Source organism: Rhodnius prolixus, unplaced genomic scaffold (assembly GCF_049639745.1).
Source record: "Rhodnius prolixus isolate KJV_2025 unplaced genomic scaffold, Rpr scaffold_1, whole genome shotgun sequence".
In the NCBI taxonomy this organism is placed as follows: Eukaryota; Metazoa; Arthropoda; class Insecta; order Hemiptera; family Reduviidae; genus Rhodnius; species Rhodnius prolixus.
In genome coordinates this window covers 61,269,573-61,285,717 of record NW_027411581.1, presented here as the reverse complement: position 1 = coordinate 61,285,717, position 16,145 = coordinate 61,269,573, and the positions used below count along the sequence as shown (strand labels likewise).

At 30.4% G+C, this 16,145-nt stretch overlaps 1 protein-coding gene across 1 annotated transcript; it reads right to left on the bottom strand.

Annotated features, from left to right (window-relative positions):
• Positions 1 to 1,359: 1,359 nt before the first annotated feature.
• On the bottom strand, positions 1,360 to 16,103 carry LOC141450714 (N-acetylneuraminate (7)9-O-acetyltransferase). The gene is made up of 14 exons (XM_074121421.1): positions 15,799 to 16,103; positions 15,354 to 15,450; positions 14,790 to 15,063; positions 14,597 to 14,716; positions 14,365 to 14,499; positions 14,001 to 14,236; positions 13,442 to 13,579; positions 13,210 to 13,358; positions 12,414 to 12,583; positions 11,043 to 11,279; positions 10,675 to 10,781; positions 5,100 to 5,316; positions 4,797 to 5,015; positions 1,360 to 3,486 (listed from the first exon to the last, which is right to left on the bottom strand). The coding sequence occupies exons 1-14, from the start codon at positions 15,965 to 15,967 to the stop codon at positions 3,361 to 3,363; spliced, it is 2,394 nt and encodes a 797-aa protein (XP_073977522.1). The 5' UTR covers positions 15,968 to 16,103; the 3' UTR covers positions 1,360 to 3,360.
• Between the last annotated feature and the right edge of the window lie 42 nt (positions 16,104 to 16,145).

Here is a 16,145-nt window from a genome sequence, read left to right as displayed (position 1 = left end):
TCACTAGAAAAATTTGCGGTAGGTGTCATCGAAAGCACTTTAGAAAATGTTTGCAAGTTTTTAACCCTTTGCCCTAAGCACAAAATTATGTGCAAAAGATTTGCGTTCCATTAAAGGAGTAGGAGCCACCTACCCGCTCAACGAATTAAGATTTCGATTGGCCTTGCACATTCACCTTCCGCGACACTCTCCGTGCTCTGAATTTCCCAATAATTAAGATGGACTACTTAGTGGATTGAGAGAGTAATGAATAAAGCTTGTAATGTTATTTTCCACTCCGTAGAGCCGAACTTTTAGCCTAGCTAAGATCTTCTCTAAGTTAGTATGTCAAATACGTTACTTGAGCAATTTACCAGGGTCAAGAAATAGCATAATGTTGAAAAGATGATTTACAAATTAAAATATACAATAATCAATTTATTTCTAAAATTCAAAAAGAAAAAATAACAAGGTAACAACAGCTAATAAAGTTAAATGAAATTTGTCATGTTGAAAGTTTTCATTAATTTATTAATACATATTCTAGTAATAATAATTATTTCTATCACATACCAACAAGCTATCTTCAATTCCTATCTTAATTTTGTGATTTTAAAAATAAAACAAATTTAAAATACAAAATAATGAATGTTCATTTTTTCCTTTACAACACAAAAAAAAAAGACGAAGATATATTTGGACTTAAGGTACATATTTGCAATACTTAAGTAACTAAAGTGATTTAAATATTTGGAGAAAAATAATTAATACAGCGATAAACTATTATGTAATAATTAAATATACATACTGTTTACGTTATATAAAGTGTTCAGTATAAAATGGCAGTATTTGATACAAAAATATGTACATATTGCGAGTGAGCTTCTGTTTTATTTATAAACCTTACAATATAATTTTATTTTTTAATTATTCTTAACTGTCCAAAGTAGTACTGCACAAAAGTTTAAAGCTTAAAATTATTCTCTTAATTTCTTCAGGGCAGTGATTAGTATGTTTTTTTTTTTAAAAGCAATTATGTTAATTGGTCCCTGTCTTAGAAAATAATCAGTCCCCCCATTTTTTTTTTCCTTTTAAAAAAAGAAATGTCAAACGGTTCCCAAATAAGGATTTTTCTTTTTCCTTTACTAGAGAGATAATTAAAAAGTATTTTAATAAATTGATCTCAAATCCCTTACCATACTGGTAACTCCATAATCCACTCAAGACAAAATCAGTTAGAATTTTTTCTTAATTACAACTGAAATTCAGTTTTATAATAATAATTTTTATTAATATAATATTAAATACTTAATATAATCCGCACTTATTCAATCAGGGACACCACTGAATATTTTTAGCGATGTGATAAGAGTTGACTAATTTTTTTTTTTTTAATTACTCTGTTTTTATTTATTTTTATTTTTTTCTTCGTAGAGTTTTTCATGCCAAATATTTCTTTGAGAGAGGCCACGATGATTGAATGTTCTCACTTTTTTTAAAAAAATATATATTTCTTGTCCCTCATTAACTTTAAACTTTTGTGCAAGAATAGAAAAATGTGCACCGTGGAATGAGAGATTAAATAAGATTAGTAAATTAAATTTTTGAGTTACATAAGAAATAGATGTTAAAGACAGTTTTAATACTTGCCTAGTTTTAGGTACGTCAGTAAAACAAACTCAGATCTACATTCCACTTCGCATGGCATTTATGATTACCAAAAAAAAATATATTTTTTTTTTAACTTCACAACCTTAATCTATATGTATATGTGTAGATAGTACCATTAAAGTGATTCATTTATTTATTTTAAGAAAAAAGAAACCTATCTTAGATTTAATTGAAATATTAAGGGTTAAAAATTGGGAAATCTGCTCAAAACCTAAACAAAATAATGACTTGATATGTGCATAAAATTTACAATTAATGCAAAAATCTAATACTATTTTGTTAAATATAATTTCCATTCACTGACTAGACAAATATATATATATAAAAAAGAACAAATAAGTAAGCAAAATAGGAAAAGTTTTGGCTCATTTTTATTTTTTAAGCTACCAAGATTTTCTTAGTAAAGCTTGACTTCTTTTCGAATTTTTGAAAAAAAAAACAAAACTCCAGCCTGTACTAAATTTGGGAAATAGAGGAGAGAAATGAGAATTAGAAACTCTCCAGTACAGCCCCTTGAAAATAATGTAGGAATAATTTTTATTCTTTAATTTTCAATAAGTTAATATCGCGTACACTTAAACAATATACGCATCTTTATTACTATTTTAATACAGAAAAACACTGTGTCTAACATTAATTAACAATTGGGAAAAAAATACATTTTGAACTTGGTTTTTGGATAGATCAATATTAATTAATGTTATATTTGTTATATTATTCAATTGAAGGCCCTTATTCAAGTATTCTATCGTAAATTTGGCAAAATAATTATCCAAAAACAAAAAATTAAGGACGGATAAACACGAACTGTTTGTAAATAATACTGATTTTTTCCTCCTATGAGATCATGTCTACAAAAGTACTTGAATGACATTAAATTAACTAAATGTTAACCTTTTTTTAACTTTTTGTTCAAAAAGTGTCTGAATAAGGGGCCATGAAGCGTGGAGTATAACAGGTGAACATGTTTCTTATACTTTCTTTATAACATAAAAAGAATTGCTTGATTTTCTTCTTCTTTTTTTTAACTTATACCAAAAGAATTATTCTTTTATACATATAAATATCAGTTTTATGAACTATGAAAAGCAAAAAAAAGAAAATAATATTAAACGTTTTGATAATTTTATTTAATTGACTTTCATAAATTACTACAATTAATTCAATATCGCTATTGTTCAACATTTAAAAGAAAAAAAAACTGAAACATGCATTTAACACCATTTAATGAAATTGAATGGCACCTACAACCTATCCTTCGTTTTAAAGCAATGACCATGAAAGGCAACCATACTATTAACAATCATCTTCATTTTAATAGCATTTACCACAGAAAGTCTCTTTTGAAGACCAATTTCTTCATTAAATCTCTACGTTTCTGATACCGTTTCATCTGGAGCTTGTTTTAGGAAAGGAGTAATGTGGAAGTTGTAAATATACATAGTTATCTGTACGGTCTGAATGTACCCAGTTATCAAAAAAACAAAAAAAAAAACTCCTGAAGAGAAGAGCCCAATGCGTACCCAAAAAGTTGAGATAATAAAGAAATTAGCCCTCAAAAAAAGACTGTTCGGGAATTGCCGATAAATCCTTTTCAACATAATTTAAGGCCTGACGTCTTCTTTTAAATTTCTAAAGGTAGGAAAAGTTCACTTACCTGCAAATGAGTCAACTCGACACGAATAAAAAAAAAAAAGTTACTTAAACTTTTTAAAACATACCATCATGTATGCCAATTGGTACAAGTATCATTAGAAATATAAAGAAATTCCTCAGAACAAGTCGCCAATCTGATGGTACTGCATATGGCATCAGTATTCCAGTCAGTTTATGTAACTGAAAAGCACATACTATTAAAATTTGTGAAAATTGTAAAAAAAAAACAAAAAACAAAAACATAATGTAAAGATTTTTGAAGAAAGAAGAGAAGAAAGTGATTGCTTCTTACTAAATACGTTTAGAAATACTTCCTTTTTAAAAAAATCTTTCGTCGGTATCGATTATATTAGTAATTTCATTTCTGGAAGCCCAATAATGATTAGAATTTCTGGTCACTTGGAGGCAGTAAAGTATTAAAAAGCTTTTGACATTCCTCAAAAGTGCCCAGCAGCCATGGCTTTGGTTTCACACAGGAGACCCAACATATTTATCTCTTGATCTTGCCTAGATGGGCCAGCAAAAAATCTTGCCTTGTGCGCAGTCTAAATTTTGCCAAAATTCTTGTCAACACAGGTGTAGAAAAGATTTCTTACTGTTTCCTTCATACCTCCTAGGTCAACTACACCCTCGCAGTTTTGCTTTATTTCGCCCATGGCTTGCTTTTAACTAAGTAGTTAAATTGCGATTGCCCGCATCGTCTTTTTTTGCAAGACTGTTCACCAATTCTAGAAATTATTCTCTTGTTGTAAAGCTTAGCTTCAGAGACTCAGAAAAAGTAGCGCTATTAATTCACTTTCTTCTGTGAGGTTAATTAAGTACAAACAGAGGGAGTATAGGAAACATTTTAACAGAAATCTTTAAGAGCTCGTAAATATCTTAGCCCAAAAATCAAACGTTTACATATATACCTCATTCATATATTCCCAAAAATCCCTTACAAAAATAATATAAACAAATAATATGATTCTATCGATATATGGCAAACTTCGAAGAAGTACCTACAAATAAACCTGCTTTTCATAATTCGGAGAAAACTTTTTGTTCACATTTTTAAAATATAATACAACAGTAATATTTTCTCTAACTAGGGGTGAGATAAAGTACTAAATATAAACAGCAATGATTAAGATTACTAGATTTGTGATCGAGTAATCACAGACAAACAGCCTTCTTCGCCTCTTTCCCTCATTGGCAACAGAATGACAATTAACTGTTCCATGGATTCCACAAAGTCTCAAATGAATAAAATGTATAAATTAATAATGAATAAAAAATTATTTGTTAGCCGGAAGTACTCCAATTTTGAGAAAATCATAATTGCTTCGAGAAAATTTCAATAACAAAAAATAATAAATCTTTTGGTTAAGCGCTCTTTCATTTCCGGAAACGGATATTTCCGGTGGAATTTGGATAAGAAATCATGATCACAACACTTCCTTTACAAGTAGAAAAAAAAAAAATTATTGATTTACCAACTTAAAACTTACCTCATGAGCAACACAGACGAATATAAAAGAAGTAATAAGAACGTTTAGCACAGGATATCCAGGAACAAAAACAAGAACTCCGTGTGAATCTGCAGCCAACCAAATATGGTACTGACACATGCATAATTCCAACGAGATACGTCCAAACCAAGCAAACATGCTGGAATAACGTGATCTCAATATACCAAAAACATTTCTCAGCACTAAATAAGATACTATCTGTAAAGACAATAATGAAATCAATACCTTAAAAAAAATGCTAAGATGATCACTAAGTAATTTGATTAAAATTATATTACTGACCGGAATGAAGGTAGTATACGAATGGACTTCATCACAGTCCACACTATTAGGACACAGCACTGCGTATGCAGATCCTGCCGTAAATCCAACTAAAGATACCAAGATCAATGCAATGGCTGGTCTCTTCGAGAGTAAATTAGATTGATTTGAATCATCCACTAAATTGTACTTCTGTGCTGTTACTACAGCCATACCAAACACCACTCCAAAGCACATACTGAAATATTAATTTTAACCAATTTACAAAAGCTTAACTGTTAAGAAATAATGACAGACGTTTTTTAATCAATAACAGTTATAATAATAATAATATTTTTATTTGTTTCAAGAATTAACTTATACAAAGGGTTGGTGTGATTGCAATAAACATTACAGTTCATAAAAAATAGAAACATAAAAGAAACTGAACAGAAAGATCTAAGTTCTCAAACAGAATATTTAAATAATACTGAAATATCAATCCTTATCAAAAAATAATAGTTCTAGTCAAAATAAAAATAATAATAATAATAAAAATAAAAATAAAATAAATAAAATAGACTCCATAACAAATTAAAAAAAAAAATACATCTTTCTTTTACAATTCAAATTTTGAAAATGGCAAATTCAGATATTAATATGGTTCATTGATCTAACTTCCAATCCCTTTAAAATATATAAATATATGTCATTAATTTTGCTAATATCAATTTTATACAGCAAAGTCTCCATAGACACATATTCTCCCTGAGTTACAGGAGAGGGATTCATATATTTAGCCAAATATTTTTCTCTAATTTTATTAAATTTGCAACAATAAAAAAGAAAGTGGTAGATATTATCATTATGGTTTAACGAACAAAGAGAACATATTCTGTCTGGAAAAAATTTATAATTTTTAAAGTTAAGGTATAGAGAGGGATATTTTTTATTGAATAATCTTAGTTGTGCAATAATTCTTATCTTATTAACATGACATCTATTAGTTAATAAATACTCCTCTCCAAAAGTTAACGAACTGCAGAGACGGAAATGTAAATTAAACGAAGAGTTCACAACAAATTCAATATCTTTACAAATTAGAGAGTTTTTAAAAGATTCACAGAGACCATTTTTGATATTTAATACTTGCGAACTACTTTGCATGTTCAACACTTCTGCTTTACCAATAGAAATTAAATAAAATTTAAATGTGTTGTACCAATTAAATAGAAGATTAATTTTCTCTAATGCTGCCATTCTATTATAAACTATTTTAGGTAAACAATCTGAGTTCATATTTAATATTTTAATATACCAGTTTACCATTCTTTTAAATAATTTCCATCTACTATGGACTCTGCCTGTCTCCACACGAACATAGGAATCAGGAGTTGTTCGAGTTAAACCTAGGATAGATTTTAAAAATCTAATTTGGCCTCTTTCTATTAGATCGGTGTAGTTACAGGCCCACACCTCAGATACATAAAGCAGGACACTCTCTGCTAGTGAGTCAAATAAACCAACTTTAGTCGACCACTTATCAGACTTGCACTTTCTTAAAATATTTATCACAACTGAATTTGCTACATTAAATTTCTTAATAAACTCATCGCATGCAGCTCGAAATTTTAGGGAACTTGTAAACACGACACCCAAATAAGTAAATTTTTTCACAAAATTAAGTTTAGATGACTTATAACATAAATGTTTAATATCACCCATTTTTGTACCTCTCTGGAAGGGAAGAACAACAGTCTTATCAACGTTCACAGTTAAACCCCACATCTGACAATACTTTTCTAACAAATCTAATTGACACTGTGCATCATTTCTGGTACCAGACAGCATAACAATGTCATCCGCGTATAAGATCATGTTCAGACTTTTATTAGGAGCAACATCAATACCTGAAGACCCATTACTATTAAAGAAGCATACAATATCGCTAATGTAGAGGGCGAACAGTAGCGGGCTTAAAATTTCTCCCTGTAAAACTCCCTCGGTAAACGGGATCTCCGAAGAAGAGGAATTATCTTGCGAGATGACAATATTCGTGCCATTATAAATAGACATTATTATTCTCAATAACTTGCCATTAAGACCAATACCATTTAATTTACTCCACAACTGAGAGTGAGGAACCGAATCGAAAGCACGCTTTAAGTCTACAAATGTTCCAAATACACGCCTTTTCTTTAATCTTAAATTTATGCTGATGGCTCCAGCCAAGGCGAATATCGCATCTCCACAACCCCTCCCTCTCCGAAACCCCATCTGTTCCTGGGGAATCAACCCTTTGCTCTCCACCCACAGCACAAGTCTATTATACAAAATACTAGTAAATAACTTTGTTATGGAATTGACTAAGGAAATAGGTCTATAATTATACGGATCAGATACATTATTTTTTTTGTGCAAAAATTTCAGTTTAACTCTTAACCAGTCCTGAGGAATTGTCTCATATTTCCAGACAACATTGAAAAGATTCAACAAATAATGTAACCACTGACAATTTAAATACTTAAAACACTCATTTGGCACACTATCCAAACCTGGTGCTTTGTTATTTTTTAAACTTTTTACACAAACCATTAGCTCCTCTAACGTGAAATCTGAATCTAAATCTGGATTAAAAACTGTTAAAAAATTTGAATCTTTATCTATTATCGGCCTAGGCGGAAGAAGGGATCTGTAAAACAATTCCCATTGTTCTACTGAAATAGGACAATTTATATTTCTTCGGTTTCGAAATTTATTAATGGTTTTCCAAAATTCTGACGAGTTTTTAATATTACAGAGTGATTCCCTAATATTATTAAAATAAGAAGACTTACAGTGACTAATGAGCAATCTATATGACTTTTTACAATTAAGATAAATTGAGAGATTGTTCAAATTTTTATTCTTCCTATATTTTCTGTAATATTTATAAGTTTCTCTTTTCTTTATTAGACAATCATAAGAGAACCAAGGTTGATTTTTGATTTTATTTTTTCTAAAATGACACTTTACAATAATATTACTGTTACTCATAGCGTTTAAAACAGCGCTTTTAAAATTATCAGACAGTAAATCAGGAATTTCACTATTATAATAAACAGAAAAATCATTTCCTAAAATTGAGTTATACATAACCAGCTTAGAATTTTGTCTATCAATAATAGTATAAACATTATCAACCGAATCTGAGGCCAAATCAGCCAAGGAAAAATTATCAAGGTTATTAACATTAATACTTAACAATGCACCAAAATGATCAGAAATATCTGAAAAATTCTTAATCTCAAAGTCACAAGTGAATTGCAAACTATTATGAGAGCACCAAATAAGATCTATAGTACTGCATCCATGATCTGATAAAAAACTAAAATTACCTGGCGAATCACTTAGTGAACGACCATTACAAACGAAGTAACCATATTCTTCCATTAAATTCACTAATTTAACACCCCTCGATGACACTACATCATCAAGCACAGAGCGTGTTCCACACATCAACGAGCCTTGAAAGACTTCATCGCTTAAGGAGTTAAGTGCTGCTATTCGGGCGTTGAAGTCGCCACCAACAATGACAGTATTTGAACCAAACATTACTGATATATCATGAAGCTCAGAGGCAAAAGAGTTCAAAAGGACGTCATCAAGGAGTGCGGGTCTCCAGTAATTCACACACAACACAATAATCTCTTCAAAAATTTTCAAACGAACAGTAATCCAATTTTCAGTGCATGATAGAATTTCTATATCAGATCGCAGGATATTTTTCTTAACCAAGATCATTAGTCCACCGCTAGCTCTTCCTCTATTATAGACTTTAATAGCTTTATTAACTACACACTCATAATCCTCAAAAAATTTTGGTCGACAGAAGTCCTCAGTCAAAATCCATGTTTCTACAAAACATAGGATGTGGCAATCTAACATTGAAGATAATTCTGAAGAATTCATACAGAACATGGTTTTAAAGCCCCTAATATTCCAGAAAGCAATTCGTACTTGAGAAACGGTTTCCTGCTGAAAGCTAAAATTATCTGTTGTATTTAACTGAGAGTTTATTGTTTTAATGATCTTCTTTTCCTCCAAATTATTCTTTCCCAACTTTATTAAATTATCATTATTTTGAATTGAGTTTAATAGTTTTTTGGCTCCTTAGAAGATGTACTTTGTTCAAAAAATGCCGGTATTGTGCGTGCTTTAATGTTCGTAATTTTACGTTTTTTAGAAGAACTAAGATCAGATCTGTCAGTACAATCAGTTTCAGAGCCTTCAGAAATTACAGACGCTCCATCTTCCGCTAAATCAGTATCTTTAATTAATAGTTTCAAATCCTGATCCTCTCTGATATTAATAATATCAGCCTGTTCCTGCTTTCTAACTTGAATTAATCCATTTCTTACCCACACATACTTTAATTTTCCTTGTTTCTGTAATTGCTTACATTTTTTGAATAGTTCATAAGTCTCTTTACACATATCCTCTTCTATATAAATTGGAATTTTTTGAGGTGAGAGTTCTGGTACATCAAATAATTCACTCCATAACTTACGTTTATTTACTCTATATGCTTTAAAAAATTCATTTTTTTTTTTTTACTCTAAGGAATTTGAATATTATGGACGGGTTAAAGTTAGAAAGATGTTTTTTAGCCCTCAATAAGTAATCAATATCATTCATCTCTATTTCAACACCAATGGCGGAGCTTATTACTTTTAATTTTTCAAATAAGTTCTCATTATCATTAAACGGCACATTTTTTATTTTAATTCTATTAGAGTAGTGCAAATTCATAAGATTATTTAAATTTACTTTACAATGTTTCAGTTCTAATTTTAACTGTTGATTCTCTTTTTTTAAAATTAAATTTTCTTTCTTTACTTTTTTAAAATCCTTTTCGAAATTTGAGAAACGCTTATTAATGTTTTCATCCAGTAATTTTATTGAAGAAACAAGATTTTTATTTTCAGTTTTACATTCATTAACGTCTTTTTTAAAAGATAAAAGTTCAGAGTACATATGCTCAATTCTATCCAGCACGGTGCTTATTGTTGCCTCATCCCCACCGCTTACCTTATCAACAGGCATGTTCCTCCCACTAACTATTTCCAACAAATTCAACAAAAATAGATTCTGTTTCTTTTTATTCACAATTAATAAATTAAAAATTGAAATACACTAACGCATAAAACACATTTTAAACTGTAATATAGAATAAAAATCTAATTAGTTTTACAACTGCAACACAACAAAAATTGTAAAATAGTACGGAGCACTAATAAACACGTCTGCACAGTTCAAGAGCACAACACCAACTCCGTTAATAAATAAATAAAATAACAGTTAATCCTTAGACAATGATAACAAAGTACCAAATCATTCATTCAAAAAAAGATTAAATGATCATGTTGCATTTTATATATTCAATGAATCACACAATGAACCGTTTCCACGTAAAATTTTCACTCTGTTAGTATTTACGCTTTTTGCTCTGAACTATTGAATACTGTCATATAATAACGACATTTTAAATAGTATGATTATAATTCTTTTAAGTATAAGTTACAATTATTAGTATCAACAGTTTAAAATAAGCCTTTAAAATTATGTTCTTTCTTACCTGTATCTATTTAGTTTCCATCTAACCCACCATTCGTGAATATCATCGTCTGTAGTTACAAAAAGGGCTTTCCAAGGTCGGGTAACAAACACTTTTTCAAAAAACACCTTAAAAAAATGATATATTATTATTTTAAATGTCCACTGTAATCATTAACCATTAAAAAAAATAAATAAAAACTTATAATTTGTGCAAAACTGTTCAATTTTTTGAAAATAAATCGAAATTCACTCGATTCTAAACAAAACATTCACTAAATAAGATGATGGACTGTACTAAAATTGGTTTTACTATTTTTTTGATACAACTGAGATAAAAAATAATTTGTTAGCATACATTCAGAACAATAAGAATATAGAAGAACTTACCTCAGACATGAAGAGAATGATGATTACAGAAAAAAGACCAACCATCTTCAGTACTAGATAAAGATAATGAAGAGGATTAGTTTCAACAGAGGAAGCTGTTATCCGTGGTGGAGCCACCAATACCAAGTAGACGCAAAGGAACCAAAATGAGATTAAAGGTGCAAAGGAATAAAACTGATAAGGGCGATTCATACAAAAACATAACATTACTGGAAGAAAATTCAAGCGAAAAAGTATCTGAAAAAAAATGAATATATGAAAAATTTATTCTACATTAATGGTTAGCATTAACAATTTAGACTATGCGTTTTCTAAATAAAAGATTTGGAATAGGAACTTCTTCACCAAACATAGATATGGACATATTCGTGTTATCAACATAAAATAGAAGGCAATATTCTAAAAAACAAGTATTAAATAAGAGATGAATTAATATGAAAAATACAGGGCAAATTATTGTGTTGCTTCAACTGATAACAGGAAATAGCCCCCTTCCTCATATTCAATGACCTTATGTTATTAGTAAAGTAAAGTAATTGCCTATTTTTTCAGGCGGGCTTTACGTCCAACTACCAATTAGGTGTCGTGGACGGAGGCGACTAGCAAACATACTTTACTATAAATTTCTTTTATTAACCTTTAAATAAAATCCAATGCTTAAAGACCGGGAATCGAACCCTGTACCACAATGCATATTAGCTTTGCAGGTCTCGCCTCTTAACTGCTTGGCTACCGTGGCGCCTACCTTATGTTATTATCCTTTAACATTCGACTTGCATAGGCAAAATTCGAAATTATAAATGGCATTACGGACTATTCTTATAGGAAACACAAAAGTAGCAGCTTTATAAATGAGTGCGAAGAAATGCCCAGAGGATGAATTGTCACAATGTGAATGCCAATGCATTGGCTGGTACTTCCAGAGAATTGGCGAGTAATGGAGTTTTTTTCGCGGCAAATATTTTCCGAGTCATTTTTCTAAATGTCACAATAATTTAACTTTATGCCTAAGACGTGTTGTTTGTTTGAAGCCTAAATTACCCCCTTAAATTGCACGTTCGTCAAATTCCTCCAACAAGTTAAAGTGTATGATGTATACTGGAGAAGGCCCTAGAGAGATTACACTTTTTCCCTTAGAGCTGCTAAATAATGAATTTTATTGACATAGGCTCTCCGGGTCTCATTGCTAAGAGTTCTGCACTTCCTAACCCAAAGATGCTGGTTCAACCCTATTAAATCTCAAACTTAAAATTAAAACTGATGTTTTTACCATCAAATGCAGTAGCCAAAATTTGTATTTATAAGAATTATTTTAGGAATAAGGTGACTGTATATATAAATAATTTTGTATTTGAAAGAAAATGAAGATACCTGAAAAAATCGCACAATACCAGCATCAGATCTATGCCAGAGATAATAAAAATGTGCATAGCCAGCTTGGAAAAAATATGCAGAAATAATGATTTGTACATGATTTCTAATATACGAATTAGCACTAGCTCCAGTCATATTATATATCAATAGTACTAGCTGCATCCAACCTACAAATTAAAAAAATCCAAAACAAAGTCTACAATTATTCTAATAACTATTTAAAAAAAAAAAATGTAAAAAATAGCATTCATAAAATGAGTCAATGCTGTGAGTAACATGCACTGAATATTCATAATCTAATCATTACAATATTAACGATTTGAAAGTGATAATTCCTGCATGTGCCGATTTACCAAATTTAAGGAAAATCGTTTCAGCCGGTTACATAAAAAAAGCATTCAATATATTAACATATAACGATTTGCTTAAAATCTAAGAATTTTGGCAAGGCAATTTGATCTTATATTTAGAAGAAAATTTGTAAGAAAATAGAAATTCAGAGAAGTTTTTATTGTTGCATCTCTTCCAGAGGCCAGAAGTTTTCGATTAAAATGTATCAAATAAAATTAAAAGTCCTAAACACCAAAAGACATAAGTGAAGAAAATTATGAAATTGATGAAATGATTATGAAAATGACTTTTCAAGAAGGGAATATGACGTAGCACTTCCAACTAACGGATTTCGATAGCAATTCCACGCGGGAAGATTCCCAAAACTTCTCTCTTTTCCCACACACACTCACGCACATCTCCTCTAGCAAATTTTAAGAAATGAATGAATTTATTGTAATACCTTTCCATTCTTCAGTTTGATCCCTGTGCAAAACTTTAGTGTACCTTGAATCTTCGGTAAAAAATAATCCCAACGCAAATACATAACCCAATGGTAACCAGAAACTTACTGAAGAATAGTATTTATTTTCTTTCATGAAGAAGTTCGTCCTGTTTGTTTAAAAAAATATATATACATAAGTAATTGTTAGAGAATAGGGAAGTATTATAAAAAATTAATAAAATCAAAATACCTATCACAAATAAAAAAGTATGCCATAATTAGGCCAAGTTTGGCTAGAGATACTAAAAGTATATATGTACTAGAAGGTGGCTCCATTTTGGTTTTAGTCTTGTGCCTTCTGATCACTATGATTAAACCAAGGCTGCAACTATAATAAGTAATAAGCATGAATTTACTTTTATTATTTATTAAATTAAAAATAATATTATTTTTAATAGGTAAGACATAATATGAACGGCTTTTATGGCTTTTCATTTATAATTATTTCCCGACCAAGATAAATGGTTGGAGATAAAATCAGAGATTTCAAACATCTTAGCATATTTTTGTGATTATAACAATGGCAAGAAGAATGATGACAACGGAAATAAGGCTCTATTTAATAAAAATAAAAACTAAAATAAAATTTGTCCACTTAAACCAGATGAACTTCAGTCCATGAAGTTGAATGAAAATTCGAAAAAAAAGATTAGAATTTAATGAAGAATGAAATCACTGATATATAGCAGAACGCATCCAACAATGTTTTCAAGAAAATAATGCTTTAGATTAGAACATAAGAATTTTACCATACTGCGAGTACTGAATAGGTCAGATTTTGAAGTATGGTTGTCCTTTCTGGAGAGGAACAACAGGTACCATCATTAAATGCCATATGATCATTACAGTGAAGATTAGCTAATATCTGAGTATGATGCTTCAGTGCTTTTTTCGGAATGTGGAATGTACCTTCACGAGCTTCAGGCAGACCAGACACTAACATTCGGGTACTTGACCATACCTGACCGTTACTGTGTGAGATAACCTGCAATAAATAAGATTAATCGTAGTTTTGTTTTATTTCTTTTTTCTAATTTTTTCTAATCGGCTGAAGTGATTATTCTGGTTTAAAATGAGCTACTTAGCACGCTCTCAGAAAGTAACCTTACTTACCTCTCTTGCTGCCCAATTGTACTGGTCAATTGCTTTATTAGTAACTGTAGACCAACTTTTAGGTAATTTTTCTTCATTCACGGATTCCAACAGCATCCACAATACTCTACTTTTTTTAGCTAATGTATCTATTGGCTGAAATTATAAATAAAAATTTTGGCGTATACCTTCAACAATAATAGTAATGTTCAAGTTAATTCAATCTTCAAGTATAACAGTTTCTCTTACGTACCCTCACTATTCTTGTTAAATTAACAGTATATTCTTTTAAACCTTTAGAAGAACCATTACTCCTTCGGATTGCCCATGTGCCACTCCCTGCTACTACTAGACTGGGTGGTTCTAATTGATCCTTAAAGCCCAGAAAAAAGACAATGAATTTCAACGTTCCAGAAAGGTGTACAATACTGTTGAGGGGAACGTACCTTCCACATATTGAACGAGTTCACCATAACATCAGAAATATATGGACTCCATATGAAATCAACTGCCACTCTCAGTTGTAAATCTGAAAACGTGTGATTGGTATATGGTTTGAGTTTCGTTTGGTGACCATCACCTCCAGTAGCACTTCGTTGTCGACCCGACAAATGATCAACAAAAGCCGTATAAATCTCAAGAATTCGAGTATCGCCAATAAAGACAAAACGGTTATGCTTCCCAAAAAATGCTAAGTAGCGAATGCAGCGACGAGTATCCCTGTTGGCAAAATTTATTTTATAACTTAAATTTTAAGGCAAAATTCAAAAAATTCTCCATAGGATATTTTATAAACACATCGGAACATTAATTCCATCATCATCCTTGAATTGTCCTCTAGAACGTACGAAGTAGAAATTGCACTTATTCTTTCAAGTGCATAGATTACTATGACACATTTATTCCTATCAAGTAAATATTATGTAGAAAAGTTTTCTCTATCTTTTCAATCTCACTTCACATAGAACACAATTCTAATTTTTACTTTTATATAAAATTGAAAAACTCACAATTGTGAATATTCGTGCATCATACAGCCGTATGGCTGCCATTCGGAATCCCCCTTATATTTTCCTCCTGTGAGCAACCACTTGCATGAGTCAGTTCCTGCAAAAATGTTAGATTAAATGGATAGGTCACAATTCTTATATGCAGCTTTGATTTAATTTTAAATTCATTCACAACACTCTTTAATCCTTAAAAAATTATTTTAGTAAAAAGTAAGGATACATATTTAGTTTACACTAATAGAAATAAAACAGAATTGTTTGATAGGTTGAATTAATGGTAACTGATAACTACGTAAAAATAGTAAGTAAATAAAATTAATCTAATTTATAAAACAAATATAACTGAATTATTCAAACATGAACTAGCTTAATTTATTAACGAAAAAACACAAATCAGGCATTTATTCAAATTTGAAAACAAATAACCTACAACAAAATAACCTACCGTATCTGACATGCACGATTCCATGGTAAAGAATGAAACCCACCACAAATCCGCAAGCAACATATTTTGCATTTTTAGCATTAATTTGTTTAACAATATCAACAGATTTTTCTTGTCTATTTTCTTCCCACAAAAGGAATTCATTGGCTCCATCACTGTCCACTGACATGATGCTGTCCCCGACAGCCTCAAAGAACCTACTGGCTGCTATACTGGGTTAGAGTCCCTTCTTCCCTCTCCTTCTTTCCCAATACCAATTTTCTCGCCTCTTGGTGTACTAAAATAGTGCAGTGATAATGAATAGTGAATACAAATTACAAAATACTAAGTTGAGACTACTGCAAATT

Excerpts from the sequence above, each read along its gene's own strand:
- LOC141450714 (XM_074121421.1), bottom strand. The coding sequence starts at position 15,967 with ATGTCAGTGGACAGTGATGGAGCCAATGAATTCCTTTTGTGGGAAGAA. Across the intron at positions 12,584-13,209 it reads TCAAACTGAAGAATGGAAAG|GTTGGATGCAGCTAGTACTA; the intron begins GTATTACAATAA and ends TTTAATTTGTAG. Across the intron at positions 3,487-4,796 it reads TCGTCTGTGTTGCTCATGAG|TTACATAAACTGACTGGAAT; the intron begins GTAAGTTTTAAG and ends TGTGCTTTTCAG.